This window comes from Mustela erminea, chromosome 1, assembly GCF_009829155.1.
Source record: "Mustela erminea isolate mMusErm1 chromosome 1, mMusErm1.Pri, whole genome shotgun sequence".
Taxonomy (NCBI): Eukaryota; Metazoa; Chordata; class Mammalia; order Carnivora; family Mustelidae; genus Mustela; species Mustela erminea.
The window spans coordinates 102320628-102333059 of record NC_045614.1 but is presented as its reverse complement, the minus strand read 5'-3'; the positions used below and the strand labels follow the sequence as shown (position 1 = coordinate 102333059).

Sequence of the window (12432 nt, the reverse complement as noted above, 5' to 3'; positions counted from 1 at the left end):
GTTTCTGATTTCCTTTGCCTGTGTGTGTTTGTGTATGTACAGTTTTTAACAGGTTATTGAGGTATAATTTTATACTATAAAATGCATCTTTTTAAGTGTATAATTCAGTGAATTTTAGAAAATTTACAGAGTTCTACAATTATCACAACTATCTAACCTTACAACAGTTCTGTCACTCTAAAAAGAAATCTCATGTCCATTTGTAGTCATACCTCATCATTTGCCTCAGGCAACCATTAATGTACGTTCTGTAAGTTTTCTATAAACTTGTCTTTTCTGCACATTTCATATAAAGGGAATCATATGACAATATGTGATCTGGCATTTAGTTATGATGTTTTCCTTTTTGTATTACTGTATAATACTCTGTTTTATGGATATCATATTTTGTTTATTCATTCACTAGTTGCTGGACATTTTGGTTATTTCCAGTTTGGGGTATTGTGAATAATGTGGCTGTGAATGTAAGTAAGTCTGTATGGTCATAGGTTTTTATTTCTTTGGAATATATATCAATTTTTAATTAGATTACAATGGTTTACCCATTGTAAGTTAACTAATTTTCAAAAATTTTTTTTAAGATTTTATTTATTTATTTGACAGAGAACACAAGTAGGCAGAGAGGCAGGCAGAGAGAGAGAGAGAGAGAGAGAGAAGAGCAGGCTCCCCACTGAGCAGAGAGCCCGATGCGGGGCTCGATCCCAGGCCCTGGGATCATGACCTGAACTGAAGGCAGAGGCTTTAACCCACTGAGTCACCCAGGTGCCCTTACTTTTCAAATTTTAAGTGAAGGTTTATTTACTTCTCAATGAGTAATTTTTGAATTGGGTGAAGCATTCCTTCAGATAGTTTCACAAGTATTTTTTCTTCAATTCTTAAGTTTAGTAAGTCCAAGCCACCAAGGATGTCCATGTTCTGCTCTTCTGTTTTTTAATTTTTTTGGTTTCTCTGATCATGCAGGTGTAATACATACTTGTAAAAAAAATTCAGGACCTCATTCTTTATATTATTTTTAATGTGCATATTCTGGTCTAGAACCACAGCTGTCTTAGATTCCATAACTTTTCAGTTCTGCCACCACCAGCAATCGTTTTTGCCTCTAAAACTTTTATCACACAGTTTACTAATTGTTAAAAATAGGAAAACGTTAATGAGATATGGATACTGGAAGGGAGGTTGGGTTTAACTGCTATCTAATTACTTTTATCCAGTAAAAATATTAAATTACTACATGTGGTCTTTTGAGTTGTTAGAAAATAGTGAAAATTGAAAATGTTAATTATAGAATGTAAGAATGTACTGAATAGTAAGATCTATTTATTCATAGTTGAATGATTTTGGCAAAGGTAAAGTTTGAAAAGTGCTGTTTCTTAAAACCCTTTCCTCAGCCTGAATAAGATTAATAGTCTGATTAGGATAAAATACAGTACTTGTGAAGCAGTTTATTTTCTAGAAATTAGAAACCTTTTTCCATATAAATAACTCAGTATCATTTTCTATTCTTTAAACAAGTTACCATAATAGCTTAATTGGCCTTGAATTGTTATATGTACTTAGGAATTTTACACCTTAAAAAAGTTCTGACGATAATTAGATGTTGTTACTTTATCTCTCATTTTCCATAGCTTATGTGAATTAGCGAGATTTTATTTTGATAAAAATACATTTTTTAAAAGATTATTTATTTATTTAGTAGGCAGAGAGAGAGGCAGAGAGATAGGGGGAAGCAGGCTCCCCGCTGAGCAGAGAGCCCGATTGGGGCTCGATCCCAGGACCCTGGGATCATGACCCAAGCCGAAGGCAGAGGCTTTAACCTACTGAACCACCCAGGTGCCCCAAAAATACATTTTCTTATCTGTGAAGGGAATGACTGGGAAGATAGCCTACCATTTATGTAACTAGTATTTACTGAGAGCAAGTAGCTGTGCCATCAGGGGAATGGTTGTCTCCAGTAATGAATTTTTTTTTCTCTTTGTTGTTTAGAGTCAATTAAAAATAACCCATCAGGTTAAAGTTGTGTTTATGTTCTTTAGAGGTTTTTCCAGTGATATATATAATTTCGTCAGTATCAATTCTGTAACTTTTTTCTGTTTGATTCAGAATTTCCCAAAGCTTGAAGAGTATGTTATGTTCCATAGAACTTTATTTTTTTTCCCCATAGAACTTTAAAAAAATGTTTTTAAAATTTTTTTAATTTTAAAAATATTTTATTTATTTATTTGAGAGAGAGAGAGAAAACACGTAAGCATGGGGGAGAGGCAGAGAGAGAGGGAGAGGGAGAAGCAGACTCCCCACTGAACAAGGAGCCTGATGCGGGACTTGATCCCAGGACCTGGGGATCATGACCTGAGCTGAAGGCAGACACTTAACCAACTGAGCAACCCAGGTGCCCCAGTTTTGTATTACTTTTAACTTGACTTTGGTAATAGTAAACCATTTAGTACTTCTGTCAACTTAAAAAGTTTTGTTGCTGGGGTGCCTGGGTGGCTCATTGGGTTAAGCTGCTGCCTTCAGCTTGGGTCATGATCTCAGGGTCCTGGGATTGAGTCCTGCGTCAGGCTCTCTGCTCAGCAGGGAGCCTGTTTCCCCCCTCTCTTTCTGCCAGCCTCTCTACCTACTTATGATCTCTGTGTGTGTGTGTGTGTGTGTATGTATGTCAAATAAATACATAAAATCTTAAAAAAAAAAAAAGTTGTGTTGCTGTTGTGTATATATAGAAGCTATTTCCCACTAATGGGATTTTTTTTTTTTTTTAAGATTTTATGTATTTATTTGACAGATCACAAGTACACAAGTAGGCAGAGAGAGAGGGGGAAGCAGGTTCTCCGCTGAGCAGAGAGCCTGATGCGGGGCTCGATCCCAGGACCCTGAGATCCTGACCCGAGCCAAAGGCAGTGGCTTAACCCACTGAGCCACCCAGGCACCCCTTAATGGGTGGTTTTAATCACTTGTCTGGTTTTAACAGTAAAAATAAATGTCTCCATACTATGGAATTCTATTTAGCAATAAAAAAGGAATATATCAATGTATATGACAGCACAGATACACCTCAAAACATCATGCTAAGCAAAAGGAAAACATAGTACTATGTTCTGTATGATTCCATTTATTTGAAATTGTAGAAAAGGCTAAACTGTAATGACAGATCAGTCTGCCTTATGGGGAGTAAGGTCATGGAAGGGAATTGACTGCAGAGGGGCACAAGGAAATGTTTTAGGATGAGTGCAGTGTTCTATATCTTGATTTTGATGTCATTACATGATTATATGTAATAACTCAAATTCATCAAATTGTACACCTAAAATTTTACTGTATGTTAAATAATGCCTTAGTAAAATTGACATAAAATTTAAATACCTTAAAGTTTTTCCACTTTATGTATAATTTTTTATATCAAAATTATTGTGAAAGAAAAACTTACCTTTTCACTTTTATTTATTTATTTATGTATTTATATTTATCCATTTGAGAGAAAGAGAGCACAAGCAGGGAGAGAGAGAGAGAAGTGGACTCCCCACTGAGCTGGGACATGGGGATCATGATCTGAGCCGAAGGCACACGCTCAACCGACTGAGCCACCTAGGTGCAACCCCCCTTACACTTTTAAAAAAACACATTTATGCATATATACAAACGTTAGATCCATGGAATATGTTCGGCATGTATTAATGGATTGTTATTATCTTAGTCTGTGTTTTTATCATTTAATTAATGTGATTGGGTACTGACTATGTGCTAGATGTAAGGAATTCTGCAGTAGCTCAGTAGAAAATCCCTCATGGAGAGCTGAGATAAACATTAAATAAATTATCATACAAATAACTGTATGGTTTAATATGGGAGGTATTTTGAAGGAAGAAAACATGTGACAGCAGCATAGAGGGAACTTACATTTACCCATAAAATGATACTTGGTGTTATTATTAAAGACAATACAAAGTTTGAAATGGGTTATTAGTCTAATTTCCTAACATTTCCTCTATACTCTTGATACTCTTTATCCTTGACTTTACATTTACTTCTTTTCCAAATGTTCATGAAAATGAAGACTTACAATTTTTATGTTTTTTTAGTCAGTTGATGTTTTTGAAATACAATAAAGTAATCTAGATTAAGTTTAAGATACTGTTTAATAGGTTGCCTGCGTCTGCCTTCAGCTCAGGTTATGGTTCCATGGTCCTGGGATCGAGTCCCACGTTGGGCTCCCTGCTTGGCAGGAAGCCTGCTTCTCCCACTCCCTCTGCTTGTGTTCCTCTCTGGCTGTGTTTCTCTGTCAAATAAATAAATAAAATCTTTAGGAAAAAAAGAGAACAGTTTGTATTGCCAACAACTTTTTGAAAAGTCATGGAAAATATGACAATCTGAATTAGGCTTTAATGCTGGATTGAATTTATATATGTAAGGGAGAAAAAGTGTACATTTCACATGCTTATTTTCTTGATTCCTTTTTTTCCTTGTAACTCTCTACTCAGACTTCTTTGCTGTCATAACCTCCTTTTTTTTTCACACATTTGTTTTAGAACTTGGCCCTCTTATCCATCACTTGGTAATCAAAAATCATGTTTATATAAGTGATTCCTTAATTTATGTTTCTGGCTTCCTGATTCTTCTCTTGAGCTCTAGGGCCATGTTTCCCTGTGCATCCCCCAGAATACCTAAGTGAACATATCCAAAATAGAAAAAAGGATTCTTCTTTTGCTGAAAGTATTTTAAGTATGGATGTGGTTGCTATCTTTTTAGTCCCTTAGACTGGAGATTTTCAAGTCATTTTAGCTTCTCTAATAACGTGCACATCTCAGCAGTCTCTGTTTATTCTGCTTCAGAAATGTTTATTGTAGTAGGGTGTATAGCAAAAAGCAATCTCTTAACATAGTTTTTTGCCTTCTGAAAGAATATAGAACGATATTTTCCAGCATTAAAAAGGAAGGCCAGCCTTCTGAGACAAAATGAAGTACAGAGAAAAGCAGTTGCAGTTCTCAAGAGACCTAACCAGTTAAATAGAAAGTAAGTACTCAAATATGGTAATACTGTGCTATCCTGAATAAATAAAGATAACACTTCTTGCACCTAAATGATCAAATGAATATATTTGTAGTGGTCATTTTCAAGACACATATTTGGGATGTCTCTTTGAACATCCAATGTGGAAGCATTCAGTAATGGCTTTCTTATTTCTTAGACCCACTATTATTGATGAATTTAACAAATTATAAACTTAAAGAAGCATCTGTCTGCTTTAATATCTCTGTTTGCATATAGAATAAAATTATAAAATTGATTATTAGGTAAAAACAACTCTGCAGGAATTATTCAAAATTGGGAATTCTAAAAGTTAAAATTGCTGTTTGGTCTCAAGTACTCTTAAGAGAACAGTGTACTTGTTGAAAAAGCAAACTACAAAGAATTCTTCATGAATGCTTCTTAAGATGAATTTGTAAAAAAGTAATCTTGATGTGTAATGTGGCGCTCTCAATCACAACCCCAAGCAAGATAAAGAGTTAACATGCTCTATTGAGCCAACCAGGCCCTCCATAGCTGAGATTATTATGTTAAATGGAAAGCATAACAGAAACTTAAAAATGTGACCTATTGTTATGACATTCTGTTTTCTGTAAGTATAAAATGGGCAGAAAGGAAGTTGATAAACTGGTAAGTGTCTATATTATTTTAGTTTCAAATACCACTTATTCATCTCTTGTGGAAGATAATTCAAAAACAAAAACTAAGTAAAGTGGAATGGCTGGAGTTTCAGTTTCACTTAACTACCATCTCTTTTTCTTTTGAGAATCATTTGGTGTAGTAGCTTTTGGAAAATGGTAACTTCTTAAATAAGAACTTGTCCATTACATGAGGCATTAATGACCCATGTTAATTGTGCTAGCTAGGAAAATTTGAGTCTCTCTAAAATTGGAGATAAGACTAGGCAGTCTGTTAAGTGTTTATAAAAAATACATACTAGATAAATACGAAAAATTTGTTCTCTCATATTTTACTGACCTCACATAGAGATTAGAAGGGAATTGGTGAAAGTCAAGTCAAACATAATTGAGAGTACATTGCCATGTGTGAAAGAGCAAGCAGTGGAAGACTAAGTTTCTGTGTGATTTATATTAATATATAAAGGTTTCTGAGGGAGAATGGAAAACTGTAGTTGTTATTTTTCAAGATTTTCTCTTTACTTTTGGGTTTCAGCAGTTGACTATGATATGCGTAGCTGTGATTTTCTTTTTACTAATCCTGTAAATAAATCTGTACATATGTTTTTCAGCAAATTTAAGAAATAGCATTAAAAATGTTATTTTTAATGTCTTCAGAAGAGATATTCTATGTTGGAATATTCAGAATTAACTAGGTTGTTATGTAGCATGCTACAGAAAGATATTTAAAAATTGAATCTCAATAGCTTTATATAAATAAGAAAATAATTCAGAGTCTTTATGTTTAGTGTACCTCAAATGTCCAACCTATGAATTTAACTATTTTTGCTTGTTTTTTCTCAGGATGTTTGAGAGTTGTTAAATGACTGAGACTATTCACTATGTGTGTGTTTTTGTTGCAGAAATAACATTCCAGCCAATTTTACCAGGAGTGGAAATAAATTAAGTCATCAGAAAGATACTCGTCAGGCAACTTTTCTTTTCAGAAGAGGCCTAAAGGTATTAAAAAAAAAAAACCCTTGCTGGTGCTTTCTTTTTACTCAAGGGATCTTGAACATCTTCCTTTAGTAATAATCCTCAATCATAGGATTGAATAATCCTCAATCATAGCCCATGGTTGAGGTGTAGGGGTTGGGTTTGGGATATGGAGACTGTGACATTAGATTAGTTCTTTTGGTTGTTTATTTTTTCTTTTCTCTCTCTTGTTGTCATCAGTAGCAGCATCTTAGGAGTTTAAGGTGCTACTTAGGTATAAATTTGTTTTACCACTTGTTCTGATATAGGAACCCCAACAAAGAGGTATTGCCAGAATAGTCACATGCCTCTCTTGCATTCATACACACACCACACTGGGTTATAAAGTTACAGAGCAGGATCGCTTTTTGGATTCAAATCCTCTGCTTTCTATGGGATCTACTGCTTTTTTTTTCCCCTTCAGGTTCAGGCCCAGTTGAACACAGAACAACTGCTAGACGATGTAGTAGCAAAGAGAACTCGTCAGTAAGTTTCAATTTGTTTTTCAAGATGTCATTTCAAAATTCCCAGAATACTAGCAACCCAGAAATTAAATGAGACCAAAAGTGTATTAACCCTTGACCTGAAATAGATGAATCCATTTTGTTCTTTGTTTTTTTCCCCTAAGAGCCTTTTATATTTTCACATGTCCATGTTATGACTTTTAACAACAAATACATCACTCTATTTAAAAAAAAAATAATGACCTATTCCATTTTAATGAAATAGATCTTTATTATCTGTAACTGCCTTTATATAAGTGAACCTATTCAGGGAATAAATATAAGAAAATCCAATAGAGATTTTAAAAAACTTGTAAACCTTTAATTTTATAATAGGATGTTTTTCCTCCTCACATACTCTTTTTTTATCCCCAACCCCATAAAAATTTTTTAAAAATACATTTTTTGTCTGTTAGAATTGCACTTCCGACGTGTGAGTTGTAATACTCTAATTCCATCAGTAAGATCAGGTTTTGAGATTAAATTATTTGGAACTATGGCTACTTTTTGAGAAACAAAATGTATAAAACATGGTGTTAGTCCAGATGTGATGCCAGCTATAAATGAGCAGAGTGTAAGAAAAGAAACTGTTTGAACTTGGTGTTCACAATACTCTTTTGCATGGGAGTCATGACATTGGGAACCATAAGGAAAGAAATAATAATAAGCTGTTTGCTTCTGCAATGAACAATGCCTATATAATTGTAATAATATAAATGCTGTTTGTCTTGAATTTTTTTTTTAAGATTTTATTTATTTATTTGACAGAGAGAGAGAGATCACAAGTAGGCAGAGAGGCAGGCAGAGAGAGGAGGAAGCAGGCTCCCCGCTGAGCAGACAGCCCAATACAGGGCTCGATCCCAGGACCCAGGGATCATGACCTGACCCAAAGGCAGAGGCTTAACCCACTGAGCCACCCAGGCACCCCTGTTTTGAACTTTTGAGAATAAACCTGTAGGGGGAAAAAAGCACATAATACTTTATTTGGTTAACAATATGGTGAAAGTGTCTGATTTTGAGTAACATAAATATAAAAGTAGAGCTGATAAAAAAAATAGGTGCAAAGTGGCAGAAGAGGTGGAAGGAAGGAGTAGAGGTACTACTGTTCTTTCATACAAAGTTGGGAGGGGATGGTGTTGAGAGAGATTAAAAGAAAGAGATTTAAGAAACTGAGAGAGATTTAAGTATATATGAAGTTATAATGGAGGTAAAATAGTGATATATAGATATCAAAATGTTCAGAGGTAGGTGGGGAAACAAGAGGATAGTGTGATACCTAAAACTTTATCATACCAAAATATTACATACACATCTTGAACAGTGAACTGGAGGAACTAGCAAACAGTAAAAATAGGAAAGGTGAAAATTGCTGCCATTGGACATCAGGAAAGGTATGCCTCTGGGGAGCAGTAAGTTGGGAGAGAAAACTGGGAACTGTTACTTTTCATTAGAATCTTTTCTGTATTTAATTTAATGTACATATATTTATTACACTGAAAAATACTTAACAAATTTAAGTGTCTGGTTCCTATACCCAAGATGCTGATTAATTATATTATTGTGGGGCTTAGTGTTTTTTAAAAGCTAAGAAAAAGTGGTATCTACTTTAAAATGCATGTTTTTATATGAAATACACTACAGGTTTTATAAACTTGCACTTCAATGAAGTTTTTGGTTTTTTGAAACTAGATGGCGGACTTCCACCACAAATGGAGGAATTTTGACTGTCTCTATTGATAATCCTGGAGCAGTGCAGTGTCCAGTGTAAGTCCTCCTTTTATTGTGCAGAAATTATAACCTCTCAGTGGTTACCTATTCAGTAGGTAATAGAAAAGTGTTGGACTTCTGCTCATGATATCCAAGTTAAGATAAACTGCGGCAAAGATAAAAGTAATAGTTGTAGTACAGGGTGGAAATAGTGTATTATAAAGTTAAAATTTTCTTGATTCCTGGTTCTGTAGCCCCAAAGTAGCCACTTTTAACAGTTTCATGTTTTTATTAAAAAAAAAAAAAAAAAGGTGGTGCATATATACTAAGTAGTATATACATTTCTTTTTTATGTATAATGATAAATGAGGGAATGCTATATATGAATTTGCTATTTTCTCCTGTGTCTTTACTTTTCAGTACCTACAGATCTGCCTTCTTTTTAAAGATTTCCTCGTGTGTTCTTTTATCTGGATGACCTTAATTTAGTTAACCATTCCATTATGTTTATTGCATTATAAACTTTATAGGTTTGTTTTGAATTTCATCTCTTCAGCCATTTTAGTAAATGAAGAAAACAGAGGTCGAGTCCCCAATCATTCCAGATTGTTGAAAAGTTTATAATTCTACTTAAAGAGGTATTCTATGAGTGATTATAAATTTTAGTCTCTAGATTAGTCAAGAACCAGGTACAGTAGTACCCCCTTGTCTGTTATTTCACTTCTCATGGTTTCAGTTACCCAGTCAACCATGCTCTGGAAACAGATGGTCCTCTTTTTGATGTATTGTCAGAAGGTCAGTAGTAGCCTGACAACTACAGCACAATTCCTACATTAATCATCTCACTTCATCTCATCATTTAGGCATTTTATCATCTCACATGGTGAGTACAATAACATTTTGAGTGAGGAGAACATTTTGAGAGACCCATTTTCACACAACTTTTATTACAGTATATTGCTACAGTTCTTTTTTATTATTAGTTATTGTTAATCTCACACCATTCCTAATTTATAAGTTAAGCTTTATCATAGGTATGTATGTATAGGAAAAAACATACAGTATGTGTAGGGGTTCAGTACTATCTGCAGTTTCAGGTATCTGCCAGTGGGGGTGAGGGGCAGTTCAGGAATGTATACCCTATGGAAAAGGGAGGACTGGTGTACTTTTATGAGAACACAGAATAGCCCTATCCATTGGAACATGTGTACAAATCAAGATGTCTTATGTACCAGATAATTTATTTTTCTGTTTTTGATTATTAAGCTTATCTGATTTCATACTAACTTTTTTCCTAACAGAACTCAGAAACCACGGTTAACTCGTGCTGCTGTACCCTCATTCTTGACAAAACGGGAACAATCTGATGTAAAGAAAGTCCCTAAAGGTGTCCCCTTACAATTTGACATAAATAGTGTTGGAAAACAGGTAAATTTTTTTGTTAGTTTGTATTTCTGTGGGCCATTGATTGAGAATATCTTAATTAATTTTAAAAAGTGTGTAATGAATTAAATAGGGTGTCCTAAGTCTCTTCAACCCTGGGAAGCCACTGATGGATCTACTTTCTTTTTTATTATTATTATTATTTTATTTAACTTTTAAATTTTTGATTTCTTAATTATTTGTGAGAGAGAGCGAGCGAGCCAAGTAGCGGTGAGAGGCAGGTTCCCTGCTGAGCAAGGAGCCCAATGTGGGATTCGATCCTGGAACCATGGGATCATGACCTGAGCCAAAGGCAGACGTTTAACCAACTGAGCCACCCAGGCATCCCTACTTTTTGTTTCCATAGATAAGCCTATTGTAGACATTTCATATGAATAGCATCATAAAATATGTGGTCTTTTGTGACTGACTTCTTTTACTTAGCATAGCATTTTTTTCTTTTTTTTTTTTAATTTAATTTAATTTTTTCAGTGTCGCAACATTCATTGTTTATGCACCACATCCAGTTAGCATAGTATTTTCATGTTTCATCCATAGGGTATGATCTTTTTATTACTGAATAATGTTCCATCATATGGATATACTGTATTTAATTTTTCATTCATCAGTTGATAGACACTTGGGCTATTTCCATTCTGTGGCTGTTGTGAATAATGGTCATCTGCACATTGATGTACATGTCTTTTTTTTTTTTAAGATTTTATTTCTTTATTTGACAGAGATCACAAGTAGTCAGAGAGGCAGGCAGAGAGAGAGAGAGAAGCAGGCTCCCTGCTGAGCAGAGAGCCCAATGTGTGGGGCTCCATCCCAGGACCTTGGGATCATGACCCAAGCCAAAGGCAGAGGCTTTAACCCACTGAGCCACCCAGGTGCCCCGTACATGTCTTTTGTATGAGTAGGTGTTTCCATTTCCCCTGGATAAAAACCTACCAGCAGAATTCCTAAATCCTGTCATCTATGAACTGCCAGACTTGTTTTCCAATTTGGCTGCACTGTTTACATTCCTTCCAGCATGTATGAGAGTTCTAAATTTCTCCACATCCTCATCTACACTTGTTGTTGCCTGTCATTTGATTATTCCAAGTGCTTGTAGGTGGTGTGTCTCACTGTGGTTTTGACAGTTTTTATATTTACATTCAACTTTGTGTCTTGTGATTCTTGCTAAAATTCACTTAACTACGTCAGCAGTTTTGTGGATTCCTTAGGATTTTCTTTGTAAACAATCATGTCATCCTTCAAATTCCTTCTCAATCTTTAAACCTTTTCTTTTTCTTCTTTATTGTGATGGCTAGAACCTTCTGTACAGTGTCGAATAGAAGTGGTGAGAGCATGGTATGCTTGCCTTGTCCCCAGGCATGAGGAGAAAGCATGAAGTATTTCACCATTGTGTATGATGTTAGCAGTGGGTTTTTAGTAGATTCTCTTTATCAGGTTGAGGGAGTTCCCTTTATTCATAATTGACTGAGAATTTTTATCATGAATGGATGTTGGATTTTGTCAAATGCTTTTTTTTTTTTTTTGTATCCATTGATGTGTGTGGAATTGAAATAGGGAGTATGGACAGAAGTTTGACCAAGTTTGTTTTACTTTTTATTTTATTTTGTCATGGTTACTTTTCTTTCAGAAATGATGACATAGGGGCGCCTGGGTGGCTCAGTTGGTGAAGTGACTGCCTTTGGCTTGGGTCATGATCCCAGGGTCCTGGGACTGAGCCCTGTGTTGGGAGCAGGGAGCCCACTTCTCCCTCTCCCTCTGCCTGCTACTCTGCCTGCTTGTGCACTCTCTCTCTGTCGTTTAAATAAATAAAATTTAAAAATATGTATATATACATACATATTTTTTAAAAAAGAAACGGTGACATATAATTTGGTTGTTAATCAAAAACCAGATGTTGATTTGAATTTCTGTGAGGAACTCACAGAAATTCAAAAACTCATAGAAATTCAAGAAAGTATATTTCAGGGATGCCTGGGTGGCTCAGTCAATTAAGCTTCTGCCTTTGATTAAGGTCATGATCCCAGGGTCCTTGGATCAAGTCCCACACCGAGCTCCTTGCTCAGCAGGGAGCCTGCTTCTCCCTCTGCCTGCTGCTCCCCCTGCTAGTGTGC

At 35.2% G+C, this 12432-nt stretch overlaps 1 protein-coding gene across 1 annotated transcript in view; it reads left to right on the top strand.

The window, feature by feature from the left end:
* FYTTD1 (forty-two-three domain containing 1) overlaps window positions 1-12432 on the top strand; it is a 36664-nt gene that overhangs the window by 16956 nt on the left and 7276 nt on the right. The window contains exons 4-8 of the mRNA XM_032336087.1: window positions 4892-5004; window positions 6560-6656; window positions 7096-7157; window positions 8864-8938; window positions 10183-10309. Of these exons, the coding sequence (XP_032191978.1) occupies window positions 4892-5004; window positions 6560-6656; window positions 7096-7157; window positions 8864-8938; window positions 10183-10309 (474 nt within the window). The remainder of the gene's footprint in view (window positions 1-4891; window positions 5005-6559; window positions 6657-7095; window positions 7158-8863; window positions 8939-10182; window positions 10310-12432) is intronic.